The sequence below is a fragment of the Salmo salar genome, chromosome 04 (genome assembly GCF_965601325.2).
Source record: "Salmo salar chromosome 04, fSalSal1, whole genome shotgun sequence".
In the NCBI taxonomy this organism is placed as follows: Eukaryota; Metazoa; Chordata; class Actinopteri; order Salmoniformes; family Salmonidae; genus Salmo; species Salmo salar.
Window position 1 is genome coordinate 23,739,107 of NC_138294.1, and position 22,500 is coordinate 23,761,606.

The 22,500-nt window shown below is 46.6% G+C and overlaps 1 protein-coding gene across 12 annotated transcripts in view; it reads left to right on the forward strand.

The window, feature by feature from the left end:
• The window catches only part of LOC106602442 (teneurin-3), a 401,337-nt gene that overhangs the window by 238,144 nt on the left and 140,693 nt on the right, over positions 1-22,500 (forward strand). For 7 of the 12 annotated variants that reach the window (XM_082974185.1, XM_082974186.1, XM_045716621.2 and 4 more), the window contains one exon: positions 4,786-5,010. The exons of the other annotated variants lie outside the window; for them this stretch is intronic. In XM_082974185.1, coding sequence (XP_082830311.1) covers positions 4,786-5,010 — 225 coding nt within the window. The remainder of the gene's footprint in view (positions 1-4,785; positions 5,011-22,500) is intronic. 12 annotated transcript variants of the gene reach the window in all.

Consider the following 22,500-nt stretch of genomic DNA (forward strand, 5'->3'; position numbering starts at 1 on the left):
GGGCTGAGCAGTATGGAACAGAGATAGAACTGATACAGGGCTCAGCAGTATGGAACAGAGATAGAACTGATACAGGGCTGAGCAGTATGGAACAGAGATAGAACTGATACAGGGCTGAGCAGTATAGAACAGAGATAGAACTGATACAGAGCTGAGCAGTATGGAACAGAGATAGAACTGATACAGGGCTGAGCAGTATAGAACAGAGATAGAACTGATACAGGGCTGAGCAGTATGGAACAGAGATAGAACTGATACAGGGCTGAGCAGTATAGAACAGAGATAGAACTGATACAGGGCTGAGCAGTATGGAACAGAGATAGAACTGATACAGGGCTGAGCAGTATAGAACAGAGATAGAACTGATACAGGGCTGAGCAGTATAGAACAGAGATAGAACTGATACAGGGCTGAGCAGTATAGAACAGAGATAGAACTGATACAGGGCTGAGCAGTATGGAACAGAGATAGAACTGATACAGGGCTGAGCAGTATGGAACAGAGATAGAACTGATACAGGGCTGAGCAGTATAGAACAGAGATAGAACTGATACAGGGCTGAGCAGTATAGAACAGAGATAGAACTGATACAGGGCTGAGCAGTATGGAACAGAGATAGAACTGATACAGGGCTGAGCAGTATAGAACAGAGATATAACTGATACAGGGCTGAGCAGTATGGAACAGAGATAGAACTGATACAGGGCTGAGCAGTATAGAACAGAGATAGAACTGATACAGGGCTGAGCAGTATGAAACAGAGATAGAACTGATACAGGGCTGAGCAGTATAGAACAGAGATAGAACTGATACAGGGCTGAGCAGTATAGAACAGAGATAGAACTGATACAGGGCTGAGCAGTATAGAACAGAGATAGAACTGATACAGGGCTGAGCAGTATAGAACAGAGATAGAACTGATACAGGGCTGAGCAGTATGGAACAGAGATAGAACTGATACAGGGCTGAGCAGTATGGAACAGAGATAGAACTGATACAGGGCTGAGCAGTATAGAACAGAGATAGAACTGATACAGGGCTGAGCAGTATAGAACAGAGATAGAACTGATACAGGGCTGAGCAGTATGGAACAGAGATAGAACTGATACAGGGCTGAGCAGTATAGAACAGAGATATAACTGATACAGGGCTGAGCAGTATGGAACAGAGATAGAACTGATACAGGGCTGAGCAGTATAGAACAGAGATAGAACTGATACAGGGCTGAGCAGTATGAAACAGAGATAGAACTGATACAGGGCTGAGCAGTATAGAACAGAGATAGAACTGATACAGGGCTGAGCAGTATAGAACAGAGATAGAACTGATACAGGGCTGAGCAGTATAGAACAGAGATAGAACTGATACAGGGCTGAGCAGTATAGAACAGAGATAGAACTGATACAGGGCTGAGCAGTATAGAACAGAGATAGAACTGATACAGGGCTGAGCAGTATGAAACAGAGATAGAACTGATACAGGGCTGAGCAGTATAGAACAGAGATAGAACTGATACAGGGCTGAGCAGTATAGAACAGAGATAGAACTGATACAGGGCTGAGCAGTATAGAACAGAGATAGAACTGATACAGGGCTGAGCAGTATAGAACAGAGATAGAACTGATACAGGGCTGAGCAGTATAGAACAGAGATAGAACTGATACAGGGCTGAGCAGTATAGAACAGAGATAGAACTGATACAGGGCTGAGCAGTATAGAACAGAGATAGAACTGATACAGGGCTGAGCAGTATAGAACAGAGATAGAACTGATACAGGGCTGAGCAGTATAGAACAGAGATAGAACTGATACAGGGCTGAGCAGTATGGAACAGAGATAGAACTGATACAGGGCTGAGCAGTATAGAACAGAGATAGAACTGATACAGGGCTGAGCAGTATGGAACAGAGATAGAACTGATACAGGGCTGAGCAGTATAGAACAGAGATAGAACTGATACAGGGCTGAGCAGTATGGAACAGAGATAGAACTGATACAGGGCTGAGCAGTATGGAACAGAGATAGAACTGATACAGGGCTGAGCAGTATGGAACAGAGATAGAACTGATACAGGGCTGAGCAGTATAGAACAGAGATAGAACTGATACAGGGCTGAGCAGTATGGAACAGAGATAGAACTGATACAGGGCTGAGCAGTATGGAACAGAGATAGAACTGATACAGGGCTGAGCAGTATAGAACAGAGATAGAACTGATACAGGGCTGAGCAGTATAGAACAGAGATAGAACTGATACAGGGCTGAGCAGTATGGAACAGAGATAGAACTGATACAGGGCTGAGCAGTATGGAACAGAGATAGAACTGATACAGGGCTGAGCAGTATGGAACAGAGATAGAACTGATACAGGGCTGAGCAGTATAGAACAGAGATAGAACTGATACAGGGCTGAGCAGTATGGAACAGAGATAGAACTGGGCTAGAGTCCCACACGACTTCTCTGCTTCTAGCTGTGTTTCTCCCATCAGCTGTATGTAACACAGTAGCCCTCCGTCAATCAATCACATTCATTTATAAAGCCATTTTAACATCAGCAGTTGTCACAAAGTGCTTATACAGAAACCCAGTCTAACATCCCAGGTGGCACCTCACCAATAAAGAAAGAAAGAAACGTCAGATTAATTAAAAGGAGTACACTTGTTTTTTCCCCCCATCCTGTCCTTTTCCCCTCTGACTGTAGGAGATTTGTGTGGAGAGAGGAGGGCATGATGGGAACAGGAGAAAGAGAAAATAATTACATGACTTCAGGGACACTTAACACAGTATGGACTACACAGTGAGAACTCTCTGGAGTTAAAGTAGGGCATCGCAGGAGTGTGTGTGTGTGTGTGTGTGTGTGTGTGTGTGTGTGTGTGTGTGTGTGTGTGTGTGTGTGTGTGTGTGTGTGTGTGTGTGTGTGTGTGTGTGTGTGTGTGTGTGTGTGTGTGTGTGTGTGTGTGTGTGGAGAGAACTTGAACAGAGCATGCTGACAGGCCACTCACACACTCACTCTGTTAAAGAATGAATGTATAACCTATTTGGTCTTTTCTGACTTTCTGCCATAGATGCAGTGTATTTCTATCTCCCTGTTTGTGTTTATCTAGCTGCTATAAGATAGATGGATGGAGGGTGTAATTGCTGTAAAACGACAAAACGAGATGAGATATGTATTGCTCTGGGTTCAGTGAATGGGGACCACTAAATCCTTGATGGAACCATCTGTCACAACTAAGTGAGCTGTTATGTATTTACTGCCACACAGCCTACACACACACACACACTTCCTCATCATCGCCTGTTATCCTGCCTGAAGGTTATATAGCCTGTTATGTCTTGATGGCTCTATGAGACTACAGCTAACGTGGATATGGCCTGGCGCTGCCATCAAGTAGACAGCGGTGAAAGTCCTACTGTACGTACGAGGCGACTATCTCGGTTTTTCAATCGTGTACGTTGAAAAAGCCCACCGACAAGCGGCCCGGTAGCGTAGATGTGAAACATGGTAATACATGTCCATATGACACGGCTGTATAATGTAGTATGTCTTCATCATTCTGGGCTAGTTGACTGGAGCAGCCATAAGATAAAGCTCAGAAGGCCGTCAGCGTTTTTGATTAAAGAATCCCGTCTCCGTCTTTCTGGCGACTCAGTTATTTCTTCAGACGCCTGCCTCTCCCTCCTCCCGGAAAATCGGAAATTGTCCTCCCCATTTCAGACGGTCTCCCCACAACAATCGCTGCAGGAAATTGGGCTTTAGGGCCGAGTTACAGAAGAGGGTGGATGCTCTTTCCTGTGTAATCTGCTAATAACAGCCTTAGAGACGTGACTGTGGTCCTGATCTAAGGTAGTGCACTATAAATGACAATAGAATGCCATTTGGGGCGCACACCAGGAGTGTTGTTGTCTCTGCATTGTGCAGCCATTGCTACTCTGTATCTGTGACTTATTTACCTTTATTTATTTAACTAGGCAAGTCAGTTCAGAACAAATTCTTATTTTCAATGAAGGCCTAGGAACAGTGGGTTGACTACCTTGTTCAGGGGCAGAAGGACAGATTTGTACCTTGTCAGCTCAGGGATTCAAACTTGCAACTTTTCAGTTACTAGTCCAGCGCTCTAACCACTAGGCTACACTGCCGCCCCATGTGACGAAGGCATTGTGTGTGGAGAGTCAGAGACAAAGAACATCATTACCTTTCAAACCAAGATGCACTCTGTGTGTGTGTGTGTGTGTGTGTGTGTGTGTGTGTGTGTGTGTGTGTGTGTGTGTGTGTGTGTGTGTGTGTGTGTGTGTGTGTGTGTGTGTGTGTGTGTGTGTGTGTGTGTGTGTGTGTGTGTGTGTGTGTGTGTGTGTGTGTGTGAACTCGAGACGCACTTAACACATTCTTAGAAACCAGTTGGCTTTGTATGAATGTGTCAGTGTATTTCTGTACGTGTGTGGTGTCTCGGAAGAGGGTGATTGTGGTCTGAATTTTTCGGGAACTCAAGTTGGCAATGTGTGATAACCATGACTAGCTAGTTGGTTGAAATGGCGACGGTCTCCAAGTTATGTATGTCAGAGGAACATACACAATCTGGTGAACACAGACGCAATAATGCCAAGGTTATTGACTGACAAACCAAGTATTCACCCAGCAAAACCAACTGTCACAATGTCCCATTATCACTTTCTATGTCAGTATGATTTCTACTAGCAAAATCTGTATGTTCTGTTGCCATAGTTTCATTTTGTGTTGTTTGTTTGTTTGTTTGTTTTTGTTTATGGATGGTTTAATTCTTTTCTTTAGGTTCTCCCATGCCATCCTCTCTACCCAGCCCATCAGTTACTGACCATTCACACTCGCAACCACCATCACCCAATCTCCATGACAACCAGAGCTCGTTGCTAAGTAGCGCCAGCGCCCATCCGGCGGTCCATGAGTCGGACGAGGACGAGGAAGAGTACACAGCCACGCTGTACTTACCTGTAACGCAGGTCACAGCTCACAGCCACCACGGCCTCGCCTGTAATGGTAAGGTTCAACGTCCCTACGATGTTCTCACAACCTTCTCTCCCTTTGCTGCACAACATTCCCACAACCTTCTCTCTTTTTAGTATATAATGTTCTCAAAATGTCCTGTAATGGTAAGGCACAACGTCCCTACGATGTTCTCACAACGTTCTCTGTCTGCGCTCTATACCATTCCCACAATGTGCACAACATCCTCACAATGTTCCCTCTCTTTACTGCACAACATTCCCACAACGTTCCCTCTCTTTACTGCACAATGTTCCCTCTCTGTATTGCACAACGTTCCCTCAACGTTCCCTCTCTTTACTGTACAACATTCCCTCAAAGTTCCCTCTTTACTGCACAAAGTTCCCTCTCTTTACTGCACAATGTTCCCTCTCTTTACTGCACAATGTTCCCTCTCTTTACTGCACAATGTTCCCTCTCTTTACTGCACAACGTTCCCTCTCTTTACTGCACAACGTTCCCTCAACGTTCCCTCTCTTTACTGCACAACGTTCCCTCGCTTTACTGCACAACGTTCCCTCAACGTTCCCTCTCTTTACTGCACAATGTTCCCTCTCTTTACTGCACAACGTTCCCTCTCTTTACTGCACAACGTTCCCTCTCTTTACTGCACAACGTTCCCTCTCTTTACTGCACAACGTTCCCTCAACGTTCCCTCTCTTTACTGCACAATGTTCCCTCTCTTTACTGCACAACGTTCCCTCAACGTTCCCTCTCTTTACTGCACAACGTTCCCTCAACGGTCCCTCTCTTTACTGCACAATGTTCCCTCTCTTTACTGCACAATGTTCCCTCTCTTTACTGCACAACGTTCCCTCTCTTTACTGCACAACGTTCCCTCTCTTTACTGCACAATGTTCCCTCTCTTTACTGCACAACGTTCCCTCAACGGTCCCTCTCTTTACTGCACAACGTTCCCTCAACGTTCCCTCTCTTTACTGCACAATGTTCCCTCTCTTTACTGCACAACGTTCCCTCAACGGTCCCTCTCTTTACTGCACAATGTTCCCTCTCTTTACTGCACAACGTTCCCTCAACGGTCCCTCTCTTTACTGCACAATGTTCCCTCTCTTTACTGCACAACATTCCCTCTCTTTACTGCACAACGTTCCCTCAACGTTCCTTCTCTGTACTGCACAATGTTCCCTCTCTGTACTGCACAATGTTCCCTCTCTTTACTGCACAACGTTCCCTCTCTTTACTGCACAACGTTCCCTCTCTTTACTGTATAATGTTCTCACAACATCTTGCAATGGTGAGGCACAGCATTGTTGCAACGTTCTCTCTATTTACTATCACAACATTTACTCTCTTTACTGACAACAGAACGTTTCACTATTCTCAATGTGTGCTAATGAAAATTCCCGGAACTTCCAGCTGTTTCTAGTTAGTCTGATTGATAGCCAGACAGACTCTTATAGAGAAGTTTAGTACATTTAGTTTTCCCATTCTAGCTAGTCTATATGTCCTCTCACCCTGTCATGTGGTTGAAACCTCTGTCTGAACTGTGTGTCTGTTGTTTTAGCATTTCTGTCTGTTATGACCATTGTTTGACATGTGGTGTAGATTTAGTCTGGTAATTGCGGACCCAATGTAGTTGGGGTTGAAGTTGAAATGAAGGTTTAAGTGCGTCTCAAGTACACAGAGAGGACTAGTTTCTCCTAATGTGACATTAGAGCCATTCAGAGCAGAGGTCAGTGGCCCGACTGTGGATAGGAGACGGGAGGCTCTGTTAATCGGCCCGTTGGCTGTGACTGCATCTCGTTGTCATAGAGACAGGACGAGACCATGACAAGGCACTTCTCACCCCAACATGGCCCAGTTTCGGCCTGCCTCTCTTGCTCCCGCTGTCTGAGAGAAAGACTTATGCACTCACGCACACAGACACACAGACACGAACAAGCACAGACACTCACAGACAGACAGACACTCATCCACCCTCACTCCCAGTGCCCCTGCCTCCAGTCATTCAGTGCTGTTTGGCCTTCACATCCCAAAATGAATTAGGGCTTCTCTGTGTTCCCAGTCTGACTGCATCAGTGTCAGGGAGAGAGAGGGAAGGAGAGGAGAGGTCCTAACCTGTAGTGGCTGTCACTAGCAGACATCTGTGCTGTGAATCTAGAGGAGACGGGACAGAGAATAGAGAGAGACGCTGGTTTTTGAGGAGTGCTCAATTAAAGCTGTTTATACACATATGAATGTACTTAATTAAACAGCTAGAAAACGGTCTTGTTTATAAGCCATTTATAGGCAGAACTTCAAATATCTTTGAACATATTTATCTGTTGAAGAGTCCATTTTGGCATGTTCATCTGTGGAAGAGTCCATTTTGTCCTGTTTATCTGTAGAAGAGTCAATTTTGGCATGTTCATCTGTGGAAGAGTCCATTTTGTCATGTTTATCTGTAGAAGAGTCCATTTTGTCATGTTTATCTGTTGAAGAGTCCATTTTGTCATGTTTATCTGTTGAAGAGTCCATTTTGTCATGTTTATCTGTTGAGGAGTCCATTTTGTCCTGTTTATCTGTTGAAGAGTCCACTTTGTCATGTTTATCTGTTGAGGAGTCCATTTTGTCCTGTTTATCTGTTGAAGAGTCCATTTTGTCATGTTTATCTGTAGAAAAGTTCATGTTTATCTGTTGAAGAGTCCATTTTGTCATGTTCATCTGTTGAAGAGTCCATTTTGTCATGTTTATCTGTAGAAGAGTCCATTTTGTCATGTTTATCTGTAGAAAAGTTAATGTTTATCTGTTGAAGAGTCCATTTTGTCATGTTCATCTGTAGAAGAGTCCATTTTGTCATGTTTATCTGTAGAAGAGTCCATTTTGTCATGTTTATCTGTAGAAGAGTCCATTTTGTCATGTTTATCTGTAGAAGAGTCCATTTTGTCATGTTTATCTGTAGACGAGTTCATGTTTATCTGTAGAAGAGTCCATTTTGTCATGTTTATCTGTTGAAGGGAACATTTTGTCATGTTTATCTGTTGAAGGGACCATTTTGTCATGTTTATCTGATCTAGTCATGTTCTCATATGTCTTTACTTAAAGTTTTGTCTTTGATGGCTCGATTTATTGACTTGAGCTATGAGGTTAATTATGAAGCTCCCTCTCATCATAATCCCCAACAGACAGCTATCCAACACACACACACACACACACACACACACACACACACACACACACACACAAAGCTAACCACACCGTCCACCATCCCCTCTAAATTCATCCTATGTTTATTACCGACGGAGGAAACTTCATTTCCACACTATATACACAGCCAAATCCACGGCCATCATGACCGTTGAAATCTAATCAGAGCCAGTTGAACATAAGGAAGTGAGATCTTCTATGATCCACGTCCCTCAGAGCTTCTCTCCCCTCTCGGACCTTTCATATAGAGTGGTTCAGCCATCTGATAGTCATCTGGACCTACAGCAGAGTAGCAGAGCAGTCTAGACCCCAGCACACGCACACACACAATACTTCCAACCCCAGACGCCCAAGCCTTCAGAAGACAACCAGAGACGCCATCCCCCTTCCCCATTGACAGCTAGAGACTGACTGAAAGGCTGAAAGTAAAGCATCGTGAGGAAAAAAAAGACTTTGTCGCCACTTTACGTTTTTTTAAGTAGGCAATTTTCGTAGGCGCGCGCCTCAATCGATGTCTAAACGGAAGACGTTTTAACGAGACACCATACCTGGGGGGAGAAAGACGCCGTGAGGACTTTTAGCTCTGGGAGCGATCATCGACAGGGATAATGAGAGCGAGAGAGAGAGAGAGAGACAGTGGGGAAGAGAAATATGGAGACAGAAAGAGATTAAGAGAGAGAGACAGAGAGAGTCAGAGAGTTGGTTCCAGTGTCTTCATGTCAATCTTCCATAACCATCTCCTCTTCTCAGTGACTGGGATCACTTAGTAAAGCAAACAGGCTCGCTGGCGCCCAGGTCCAGTCCACTCTGCTCCTCCTCTGAGACCTGGTGTGAAACTGGATGAGTGGAGAGAGGGAGACAAGGAGGAAGGGAATGAGAGAGGGAGAGGAAATTATAGAGAGGCAAAGGTTGAGAGAGATAGGGTCAGCTTGGAAGATTACAGTCTCCAGCCACCTATACTAACTACTTGGTGGGCCAGAAAAGGAGAGAAGAAGGGCTTGCAGGGAGAGAAAGGGTCAGTCTACAGTCTCAGTCCTCTCATACAGAGAGAAAGGGTCAATCTATAGTCTCAGTCCTCTCATACAGAGAGAAAGGGTCAATCTATAGTCTCAGTCCTCTCATACAGAGAGAAAGGGTCAGTCTACAGTCTCAGGCCTCTCATACAGAGAGAAAGGGTCAGTCTACAGTCTCAGTCCTCTCATACAGAGAAAAAGGGTCAGTCTACAGTCTCAGTCCTCTCATACAGAGAGAAAGGGTCAGTCTACAGTCTCAGTCCTCTCATACAGAGAGAAAGGGTCAGTCTACAGTCTCAGTCCTCTCATACAGAGAGAAAGGGTCAGTCTACAGTCTCAGTCCTCTCATACAGAGAGAAAGGGTCAGTCTACAGTCTCAGTCCTCTCATACAGAGAAAAAGGGTCAGTCTACAGTCTCAGTCCTCTCATACAGAGAGAAAGGGTCAGTGTACAGTCTCAGTCCTCTCATACAGAGAGAAAGGGTCAGTCTACAGTCTCAGTCCTCTCATACAGAGAGAAAGGGTCAGTATACAGTCTCAGTCCTCTCATACAGAGAGAAAGGGTCAGTCTACAGTCTCAGTCCTCTCATACAGAGAGAAAGGGTCAGTCTACAGTCTCAGTCCTCTCATACAGAGAGAAAGGGTCAGTGTACAGTCTCAGTCCTCTCATACAGAGAGAAAGGGTCAGTCTACAGTCTCAGTCCTCTCATACAGAGAGAAAGGGTCAGTCTACAGTCTCAGTCCTCTCATACAGAGAGAAAGGGTCATTCTAAAAAACTAGGCCAAGCTATCTTTTGCACAAAAAATGTGCTCCTTTCACTGTAAGTGCTCGAAGAATAGATGCTATTTGAGAAACTATTGAGACAAAGCCATTGACAGATGGGCTTGAATAGAAGCACATGCAGGACAATCAGAGAGAATGGACAGAATGCTGGAGACTCAGAGCCAGCAAAGGGTGAAGGACTACTACGAAAACAGAAAAACAGAGCGCTCTGTGCACAGAAGTACTCAGTGTGAATGAATAGAGAGAGAAAGGGAGCGAGAGACCGAGAGAGAGGGAGGGAGAGAGTTGAGAGAGGGTCAGCGTGAAGACTCCAGTCTTCCATGAAGAGAAAGGGAGAAAGAACGGATGAAACAGGGAGGAGGCTTGTGAGGGGCTGGAGAGGAGGGCTGTTTGTGCTAATGGGCAGCCGGAAGGTCACAGTGGGTGACCCATTTACACAGACCCCGGGTCTCTCCCTCTCCTTCACACCGCTAGCCTCAGTCTTATACAACACCACAACAACCCTCAAGTGTTCTCGTCTGTGAAGCTGAGGAGGAGAGAATAACTACAGTTTTGGTGCTTTTCAATCTGGACTTACCCTCACACCAGAGTGTTACCAGGGTTTAATGATACTCATCGTTACTCATTGTGTATTTATTATTACTTGTATTATTACGTGTTTTACTTTCTATTATTTCTCTATTTTCTTTCTCTCTGCATTGTTGAGAAGGGCCGTAAGTGAGCATTTCACTGTTAGTCTACACCTGTTGTTTATGAAGCATGTGACTATCCTTTTGTCTGGGTTAGCCCTCCTCTGACATGGACCTTATTGTCAGTGACGCGCTGAAAATTACCAGTCCGCGCTAACGCCTCCTGCAACAGACCGGTACAGGCCCTGACCTTCTCTTCCTCTCTAGCTCTCTCTCTCTCTCTCTCTCTCTCTCTCTCTCTCTCTAGCTCTCTCTTCCACTCTAGCTCTCTCTCTAGCTCTCTCTCTCTCTCTCTCTCTCTAGCTCTCTCTCTCTCTCTAGCTCTCTCTTCCTCTCTAGCTCTCTCTCTTTCTCTCTCTCTCTCTCTCTCTAGCTCTCTCTCTAGCGCTCTCTTCCTCTCTAGCTCTCTCTCTTTCTCTCTCTCTCTCTCTCTCTCTCTCTCTCTCTCTAGCTCTCTCTTTCTTCCTCTCTAGCTCTCTCTCTTCCTCTCTAGCTCTCTCTCTCTCTCTCTCTCTCTCTCTAGCGCTCTCTCTCTCTAGCTCTCTCTCTCTCTCTCTCTAGCTCGCTCTCTCTCTCTCTAGCGCTCTCTCTCTCTAGCGCTCTGTCTCTCTCTCTCTCTCTCTCTCTCTCTAGCTCTCTCTCTCTCTCTCTCTCTCGCTCTCTCTCTCTCTAGCTCTCTCTCTCTCTAGCTCTCTCTAGCTCTCTCTCTCTCTTAGCTCTCTCTCTCTCTTAGCTCTCTCTCGCTCTCTAGCTCTCTCTCTCTCTCTAGCTCTCTCTCTCTCTCTCTCTAGCTCTCTCTCTCTCTCTCTAGATCTCTCTCTCTCTAGTTCTCTCTCTCTTAGCTCTCTCTCTCTCTCTCTCTCTAGCTCTCTCTCTCTCTTATCTCTCTCTCTCTCTCTCTCTCTAGCTCTCTCTCTCTCTCTCTAGCTCTCTCTCGCTCTCCCCCAATCCGTCCCTCCTTCACTGTTGATGGCCATTGTCAGATGTCTCTCTCCCTCTCTCTCCCCCCTTCCCTCTCTCTCTCTCTTAGCTCTCTCTCGCTCTCTAGCTCTCTCTCTCTCTCTAGCTCTCTCTCTCTCTCTCTCTAGCTCTCTCTCTCTCTCTCTAGATCTCTCTCTCTCTAGTTCTCTCTCTCTTAGCTCTCTCTCTCTCTCTCTCTCTCTCTAGCTCTCTCTCTCTCTTATCTCTCTCTCTCTCTCTCTCTCTAGCTCTCTCTCTCTCTCTAGCTCTCTCTCGCTCTCCCCCAATCCGTCCCTCCTTCACTGTTGATGGCCATTGTCAGATGTCTCTCTCCCTCTCTCTCCCCCCTTCCCTCTCTCTCTCCCTATTTCCCCTTCACTGTTGATGGCTATTGTCAGATGCAGTAAGCATGAAAGTAGCAATTTTACAGCCCAGGATTTCCAATAACATTTACCGTAGACCCCCAGAACTAACACACGCATGGCTGACTGGCTCTGCACCGTACCACAGAAGACGCTACAGCCTGTCTTGTCTGTCTTTCCTATTCCCTCTCTTTCTGTCCATCTCGGTCTCTCTCTCCTTGTCCGAGGTCTCTCGCTCTTTCCTTCTCTCTCTCTCGAGCTGTCTTTTTCTCTCTCTTTCTCTCTATCTGCCTCGCCCTCTCTCCGTCTTGTGTTAGGGGTGTCAGTCACTCGGAAGATAGGGGAAATAGATTCCATCCTCTCTCCTCTTGTCTCGGTACGGGGTGTGTAAGGGCAAGGGTGTCTGCTTCAGTGCCTTCTATAAAGTCAAAAGCCGATAGTAATGAAAAACACACCGCGGTGTCTGCCTGTCTGTCTGCCCGTCTGCCTGGCTGCCTTCCCCAAGTCAAAGGACCCCTCCGTGTGAAATGGCACACAGAGTACTGTAGAAGGTCAAACATTGACTGTGCGGGCTCAGGATGTCACCCATGTCACAAAGATAGATGCCACCGTCCCACAATACCTGAGGAGAGATGCATCGTGTGTGTGTGTGTGTGTGTGTGCGCGCGTTTGTGCGTTTGTACATGAATATAAGGTTTCTTACATTCATTATGATTCTGTGTTACAACCTTTCCATGGTTGTTCTGTTTATACACGGCAGCCACTACGATTCATGTGTTTGTGGGAGTTTTCAGTGTCAGTAGCTTCAAGTGGAGATCTGTGCATGTGTCCTTGTAAACATTTTACAATCATGTCCCTTTTGTTTGGACCTGGCAGAGCTGCAAAGGAACATCTATTTTCTATGTAACAGTCATGGAAGCCTCCACACCCACACACACACACACACACACACACACACACACACACACACACACACACACACACACACACCTCTCCCCCTTCCCTGCACAGTGTGAATGTAAATGCAAATGGCCGGTCAAACAGAGCTGTGCCCAACAACACTACACTGTCTACTGGGCTCCACTTCAGTGGGTCCTCGTCCTGTGATGTTAGCTCTCCGTGCTGGATGCCTGTGTAAAATGTGATATGCGCGCCTCCACTAAATCTCTATCCTCGCTGTGGCATGCGCCCGTCCGGTGCTCGTGAGAAATGCAGTACTTTGAGATCGTCTCACCGTGGTTTTTATAGGACGTCTCAGCATGCTAGCAGATACCCATAGACTTCCAGTCATTACGCTAATGCTAGTTAGCATTGGCTCGCAAAACTACCTCGAACTCCCTTCATACTGGACACAGAGACATAAAAATGGTATCAACAAGTTCATCTGACTCCGGGGAGGAATGAAGTGTCCCTTTAATCTACCAGGAGTAACCATGGCAATCTGCTTGTACGAACCAGGAATTTCGCTGTTTGTTTGTCCATAGTGACGTCAACAGTGAATATCATTGAATGGAATCCCATTTCATGGTCTTGTCTTCGTAGCTGAGGTTATTTGGAATCCCGCTCTCGTGACTTATATGTCCAAATGTCACCCTTTGACCTCGAGGATGTCCTCTCGTTCTAATGGTTAAGACCCAAATCCCACCGGTTACGCCGACTTCTTCTCTGTCAGTGGATAAACCAGGCTATTAGACGGCGATCGAGTCTTACACTGTATAAATGTTACATGAATGCACAACGCAATTACCACAGAACAAGATATTTCATTTTCCCAGTGACATTGCACTTAATCATTCCTCCATATATTTGACTGGAAGGTACAACCTCACACTTAAAAGCCTCAACTCTCCCTTCCAACATGTTATGTCCGGGAAATTCGTCATTTAAGAAAGATGACTCTCCTTCACTTGCTCCCCCCCCTTTAAAGCAATTACACAGTCTCTCTTTCCCCTCCATCTCTCCCTCTCTCCAGTAGATAGATCAGTCACCCAGTCAGGATGGATGATGAAATATGACTCCCAAATGGCACCCTATGTAGTGCACTACTTCTGACCAGGGCCCATAGGGCTCCGGTCATAAGTAGTGCACTCTATAGGGAATAGGGTGTGCCATTTGTGACGCAGCCTCAGTCTTGCTCATCTTAACATCTGAGATGGCCGTTTAGTAACCGCTCATGTCTCACGTCTCATGTCTCCCTTCCACCGTTTGAGAAATGACATTTCTTCTACCGTATTTCATCTTCTTCTTCTTCTTTGTCTCCTTCTTCTTCTCTCCCTCTACGGGGGTCCACAAGCATTGACGCTCCATTGATCCCACTCTAATGATTTCCCCTCTGAGTTGGTCAATATTTAAGCAGCACTTTGTACCCAGAGTAAAATCATAGACACCTGGGCTGATAAATGTCATAACCCGTTGATATTTACATTTCATAAATAGCAGCGCGGTGCGACCGGACGGCGTGTTTGAAGAGCCGGAGGGCTGGAGACTAATTCAGATATGAGATATGACCAGATTATTCCTTTCATCTGGTCAGGGTAGAATGACAGCAGGGTAGAGTACAGGGATAAAGGCTGTGTCCAGTGGGAGAGTCCTATGGGGCCATGAGTTTTGTTCTGGTCTGGAAAGCCTCCTGGCCCTATACCATGCTACTGTTAGATAGATAGTTTGATGTTGTATGGGATTGGTAAGCCTTTGATTCGTGTAACTGGGCCAAATCTTGCCTAACTAACCTAGTTTCACCTAGTCATGTCCTGATTTCCGCCTGCCTCTGGGAATGTGTGTGTGTGTGTGTGTGTGTGTGTGTGTGTGTGTGTGTGTGTGTGTGTGTGTGTGTGTGTGTGTGTGTGTGTGTGTGTTGCCTGTGAGGGTACTGAAGGGTACACAAGCTGTGTGGAAATTGAAAGGAACAACACCAGATTGACCTTGACTGGCCTTCTCTTGGAGAGATGACGAGCGAACACTCCCTCTTACCGACACACACCTGTCATCCTCCGCCCCACACAAAGCCTGCCTCCGCTCTCTAGAAAATAAGCTTTGTTCTCCATTTGGTGTGGGTCGGCGGGCAGAGAGGACGCTTCGTCTTGTCGATGCCCAACAAAGAGCTCTCCGCCTGGGTGACAGTCGCTGAAGGTTAGACCTGTTGTCTGGAGGAGATGGAAGTGAAATTAGCTTCACGCACCACAACCCAGGCCCAAGGCCCCGCTCACGCCTGCTTCTGGTTACAGCCGACCACAGGCTGCTGTGTGGTCCGTCTCCAACCCTCGCGTTCCTCTCTTCTTCTTTCGCTCCGTTCTTTCTCTTGGTCGCTTACTTATATATCACCCCCTCACCTTCTCTCACGCTCAAAAACTCTTTCTCATGCTCACTCAAAACCTCTCCATCGCTCTCTCCATCACTCCCTCTCATCGCCCTCTTCGCCACCTAACCCCACAGCCGGCGCCTTGGCGCGGACAACAAAGCTCGCGGCAATGCATGATGGGATTGGGATGACAGTGTGAAAGCTTTCCAAGAGGAGCCGTGGACAGGACCCAATGATGGAATCACTCGGGGTCTGGTCTGGCCAGGGCAATCTGGTCTGTGTTTAATGTCTCTCTCTCTCCCTCCCTCCCTCTTTCTCTCTCTCTCCATCCATCCTTCTGCCCAGCTAGCCAACCAGCCAGCTAAACAATGACCAGATTTCTTGTCCCTGTCCACTCTAGACAGCCTGTAAGTGATGTTCTTCAGAGTCTGGACCAGTGAATTGATGTTCTTCAGTCTGGACCAGTTAAGTAATGTTCTTCAGAGTCTGGACCAGTTAAGTAATGTTCTTCAGAGTCTGGACCAGTTAAGTAATGTTCTTCAGAGTCTGGATCAGTTAAGTAATGTTCTTCAGAGTCTGGACCAGTTAAGTAATGTTCTTCAGAGTCTGGACCAGTTAAGTAATGTTCTTCAGAGTCTGGACCAGTTAAGTAATGTTCTTCAGAGTCTGGACCAGTTAAGTGTCATTGGCCAACTAACACATCTACCAAATGAGGCATGTCTTGGAATTGAACGGCAGGATGAATTGAAAAGTCAATAATGCATAGTACTCTATTGAAACCCAAAGAAAGGGAACCAGTTATATCTCTTCTCCATCAATCGATGCACTTTCATGGTGATGTCGTTATGTGTTTACATGTCATGTCCTTATTGAAGATATCAGAAGAGACATGGTGCATGTCCATCTCACTAGTAGGTCTCTCTGTATTGATGGTCCGTCAGATATATATCTCCCCCTCTCACTCTGCCCCGCTGCTTTCAGTTCCACCCCATCTCCATGCTCTCACTCTCTCTCGCTCTTTCTCTCTCTCTCTCTCTCACTCTCTCTCTCTCTCTCTCTCTCTCTCTCTCTCTTCAATCCTACTGTTGATAAAGAGAGACGTAGAAGTATCACAAGGTGAAACATGACAGCTCGCTGGCGTCGTTGACAAATAACCTTTCCCGAAAATGCTCGTCAAAGCCTCAGAATGATGGCCCGTCGCTTTCAACGACTCGCCGCCTGTTTGAAATGTCAATTTATCATCTCGACTCGACGTCAGGCGCCGCAAGCTTGACGTTCGCCAGGGATATTGGGTAAACGATCGAGGAGGGAGATGCCAGTTATCATAAAGGCAGAAGTGAATACACACACACACACACACACACACACAGACTGATTGACTGACGGACATCTCTGAACTCCTGGTCTGATTTCTTCATTTAAAGAAGTGATGCTTTTATAAACGTCACCTGAGAGGGCTTTGAGTGGGAAGTAAACATTTTGGCACCAAACTCATTTTGGCTCTTGGCTTTTTCCAGCTTCTCGTTGTGGAAGAACTGTTTAATATGTCTGATGCTTGACAGAGACTCTGACAGGATTTAAACCTGAATAGGCTTCAGCTGACAGCTCTGTGTGTGTGTGTGTGTGTGTGTGTGTGTGTGTGTGTGTGTGTGTGTGTGTGTGTGTGTGTGTGTGTGTGTGTAACACCGTTTTCCTATACATCCTTCTATCAGTCAGTAATAAATCAACAGCAGCGGCAGGCCCATAATCCTGTCTGTTTCAGATGACCATGACGACGGAGGGTTTGGTGTGGTGGTGATTGGAATGGGACAGTGTTTATCAGACAGACAGAAGACAGAGGACATATGGTAGCTGTTGTTGCAGAGAGGGGGAACGCGTGTAAACACTGCGCTGCTCTTTGGGATTTTTGTTTTGGTTCAGCGGTGCGGAGACTGATGTCTTCCATATGACACGCTGAGGGACTGCGATCCCACTCTATCGCATGATACTCTGTCGTGTGTGTGTGTGTGTGTGTGACCTAGGATTTAGTTCCCTTTCCCTCCATTTCTTCAAACTAAATCTACCAGCATTGAGTGAGTGGTGTTTTAAATGTTACTACTGATCTTGTTTTTAAAGGCAGTTATATTTCCTGTATCTGTCCGTCACAGTAACAGCCAAATAAAGTGGAGGTGAAGGGAATTATGGTCTTCTACCCTTCACAGTGGGTCTTTAACCATTTCTACTCACCTTACTCACCTTTAGTTCATCCTGAACTCTTAACTCTTCCCCTCCCACTGGCACACGAGGGGGGTCCTGATCCTCCTCTCTCTCTCTCTCCTCAATTTCTCTCTCTCTCTCCTCCAATTCAATTCAAAGGGTTTTATTGGCATGGGAAACATATGTTTCTCTCTCTCTCCCTCCCCTCATTCTTTCTTTCTCTCTCTCTCTCCCTCCCCTCTTTCTTTCTTTCTTTCTTTCTTTCTCTCACTCCCTCCCTCCTTTCTCTCTCTCTCGTTTCAAAAGGTCACTGTATCTCCCCACAGCCATCAACCTCACCATTAAACACTGACATGGCCCTGAAGAAAAGAGTATAAAAAAACAAGCTGGTTTAGATTATGAAAGCAGATAAGCAACTCAATCTCCCCTAGCCTTCACAAACCCCTCTGGTCCAGCCAGGAGAAGGATGTCATCACACACACACACACGCGCACACACACACACACGCGCACAGACGCACACACACATAGAGACAGACGCACACATACACACATAGACACACACACACACACAAACGCAGACAGAGACACAGCAATGGCTATCACTCTCACCGTTAGGAGCTGAACGGACCTGGGCTGTAATTTAGCTCCTGCCAACAAATCCTAATCAGATAGGCCTCTTAAAGTGTAGACACTAACCTAACAGAAGGGCATGTGTGTGACGGGGTGAAGACCCCCTGATGAATGACAGGCAGCAGTCCATCAGTCAGGGTTGGGTTTCAAAGGCAAGCCTCTCGTAAAGCCTGCATCTGTCTCCTCACATCTCATCCATCTCACACACACACACACACACACACACACACACACACACACACACACACACACACCCACACACACACACACACACTATTCCACTCACTCCCCCCAGACCTAGGCAGCCTGAGCCAGCTTACACCTTGGCCCCTCTCCTGGCCCTTCCCTTGGGCCATCTTGGGTCCTTCCCACCCTTCACTCTTCATGGGCCCTCTCTCGACATCTCTCTGCCCATCTCAAGCCACCAGGCCTGGGCATCCACGGTGAAAGGTTGAGTGGGTGGAGGCCTGGATCTCTGGATCCTGTCTGGTCTGCCTTGCTAGAGGGTTAGAAGGTCTAGTCTACAGGGGTCAGTCAGAGTACTGTGTGTCTAGTGAAGGTCATCTAGCCAGGTTAACTGGGATACGCTTGGTGCCATGTGTCATGTTAATGGTCTGTGTTTAAGAGCCAGTGAAAGGAGAGTGGATGGGAAGCCCTGTAGTGAGACGGATGCTCTAGGCTTCACTGGGGAACTGAACTCATGTCAAAAACATATGGCGCTGAAATGGATACATATTGAGCTCCGTGTAATGTGTGCTGTCGAGCGGTGTGAAGGAGCAGCTTTGTTTGTCTGTGTGTGGGTGTGTGGGTGTGTGTGGGTGGGTGGGTGGGTGGGTGGGGGTCTACTTATTGGCCTTCCTCATTTCTTTGACTGTCTTTAAATATGGCCTTCCCAATTTACCTGGTTTTGTCCACATGCCATGTTATTCCAAATTATAAAAACATTTATAGCCAGACACACACACACACACACACACACACACACACACACACACACAGTCCTGGCAGAGAACAGCAGAGCTTGCCAAGTCAGCGCTGAGCGCTCGGAGGTGGGATCATCATGTTGGCTCTGTGTCTCACGTCTTATGGAGGAACGGTTAAATAATGCAAAGCTTCAATTAGGGCTCTTTGGGGGTCTTAACCAGTGCCGTTCCATTTAGACCCCCCTAATTCCACTGCAGTTAAACCCAGAGCTCGTAGCATCTCAGCCCCTTGGCGGAGAGCGGGAGAGACGGAGGAGAAAAGAAGAGAGGGAGGAGAGGAGGTGGAAGGGGAGAGAGGAGGGAGCGAAGAGACGGGGCGAGGGAAGAGAGGAGATAAAAGGGAAGGGAGGAGGAGAGGGAGTGATTTTTCTTCTTTTGTGCTGATTGCTTTCATTCAGTTCCAGGTCAGGGCTCAGGTTGTCGGAGGAAAATGGAAATCTAAACATTTCATGGCCGACATGTCGCTGTGACCCCGGGCTCATCCCTCTCTGTCTCGCTCTCTGTTTCTCTCTCTGTCTCACTCTCTCTCTCCCTCCCTCCCTGTCTCTCTCTCTCTCTCTCTCTCTCTCTCTCTCTCTCTCTCTCTCTCTCTCCCTGTCTCTCTCTCTCTCTCTCTCTCTCTCTCTCTCTCTCTCTCTCTCTCTCTCTCTCTCTCTCTCTCTCTCTCTCACACCCCTTCTTCCAGTTCTTTGCTGTGCCTTTGTTGTGTGCTTGGTTTACCCCGGCTATACTCCTCCATCTCCCTTTGTTTGCTCTATTACCGAGAGGCTGTTATTCCCTGGTCTTTTCTCTGAAGCAGTAGGCGCTATATCTGAATAGTTTTCTCCCACTCTGCTTCCATTGTAGTCTCACAATGTAGGTCCGTCAGGAAGCTCAGTTCAGTGATTGAGACTCAAAGTTCTCGGATCAAAGGTCATCCCTATACCATACCATTCAGTCTTCCAGGATAGACCTGCATAATGAGTCTTCCTGATATACGGTCCGGGTATAGACTGATGTCACATGGCATAGCGTCCACCATGCGTTTTCTTTCCCCTTCCTTTGTCCTCAGTGTCTTCAGCTCCATATGATATGGGGATTCCCCTCTCTCTTTGTGTGTTTTGTGGGGGGGGGGTGAGGAGAGAGGGAGAGAGGGTGGCGTGTCCAGGGCCAGATGTGAAGCCAGCCATCACGTCAGCTCACGGACGATCAAACAACCTCACACTCGTCCAGCCTCCGCCTCACCTGGGGGAGAGTCCACACACTATCTCTCCCCACTTCATTTTATCCTCCCCTCACTCACTTTTCTCTCCCCCTTCTCTCTCTCTCTCTCATTGCTGCTGCCTCTTCCCTCCTTCATTTCTCCCCCTTTCCTTCATCCTCCTCTCTCTCTCTCTCTCTCTCTCTCTCTCTCTCTCTCTCTCTCTCTCTCTCTCTCTCTCTCTCTCTCTCTCTCCCTCTTGCTTTCTCTCTCTCTCTCTCTCTCTCTCTCTCTCTCTCTCTCTCTCTCTCCTCCATATCATTCTCTCTCACCTCTTTTGTCTCCCTTCGTTCTGAGGTTGCCCATAGAAACAGGTCTAGTACCAAACCCCAAACTGACCTCAGACCAGTGTCTATAGGCATTGTTGTCATCCTACTCCACATGACGCCTGGTAGCCCATAGAGAAACAGTGTTAGGCCAGATACTGTGTCAACATGCCACTGACTGTTGACTCAGCGCTGCCAAGGACACTACCAGGGCCCAGATGACATGCCACCGCTCCCCCACCGACAGGCATCGCGGGTGGGCTACAAACACTCAGCTTGGTGGGGTGGCTGGAGGGCTGGTTGGAGGGATGGCGGGAGAGGGGGGTGTTTGCGCACATGTCATGGACGATCACTGTCAACTGTCACTGCTGATGTCCCCTCAACCCTGGTGATGTGTGTGTGTGTGTGTGCGCATCAACGTGAATGGAAAAGGGGACAATAGCACGGATCATCTCCATCTCACCAACCACAGTCACATCACCCGGTGCACTGTACCGTCACGTTCCCTCACGATAAGCCGTATCTTCCTCTCATAATGCCTGTGTATCATCAGAACCTACTCACTCAATCAAATCACATGAAGTGTTATTTGTCACATGCGCCGAATACAACTGGTGTAGACTTCCCCGTTAAATGCTTGCTTACGAGCCCTTCCCAACGATGCAGAATTGAAATATAAAAACAGTAACACAAGAGGAATAAAATGAATGACACAATACTGGAGCTACATACAGGAAGTTCCAGTACCATATCAATGTGGAGCTCCATACAGGAAGTTCCAGTACCATATCAATGTGGAGCTCCATACAGGAAGTTCCAGTACCATATCAATGTGGAGCTACATACAGGAAGTTCCAGTACCATATCAATGTGGAGCTACATACAGGAAGTTCCAGTACCATATCAATGTGGAGCTACATACAGGAAGTGCCAGTACCATATCAATGTGGAGCTACATACAGGAAGTTCCAGTACCATATCAATGTGGAGCTACATACAGGAAGTTCCAGTACCATATCAATGTGGAGCTACATACAGGAAGTACCAGTACCATATCAATGTGGAGCTACATACAGGAAGTACCAGTACCATATCAATGTGGAGCTACATACAGGAAGTACCAGTACCATATCAATGTGAAGCTACATACAGGAAGTTCCAGTACCATATCAATGTGGAGCTACATACAGGAAGTTCCAGTACCATATCAATGTAGAGCTACATACAGGAAGTACCAGTACCATATCAATGTGAAGCTACATACAGGAAGTTCCAGTACCATATCAATGTGGAGCTACATACAGGAAGTACCAGTACCATATCAATGTAGAGCTACATACAGGAAGTTCCAGTACCATATCAGTGTGGAGCTCCATACAGGAAGTTCCAGTACGATATCAATGTGGAGCTACATACAGGAAGTTCCAGTACCAAATCAATGTGGAGCTCCATACAGGAAGTTCCAGTACCATATCAATGTGGAGCTCCATACAGGAAGTACCAGTACCATATCAATGTGGAGCTCCATACAGGAAGTACCAGTACCATATCAATGTGGAGCTCCATACAGGAAGTACCAGTACCATATCAATGTGGAGCTCCATACAGGGAGTTCCAGTACCAGATTAATGTGGCGAGGTAGGAGGAATCAAGAGGTAGATGTGTACATGGAGGCAGGGTAAAGTGACTAGACATCAGGATAGATAATAATAAGGTATTAGAGGTAGATGTGTACATGGAGGCAGGGTAAAGTGACTAGGCATCAGGATAGATAATAATAAGGTATTAGAGGTAGATGTGTACATGGAGGCAGGGTAAAGTGACTAGGCATCAGGATAGATAATAATAAGGTATTTGAGGTAGATATGTACATGGAGGCAGGGTAAAGTGACTAGACATCAGGATAGATAATAAT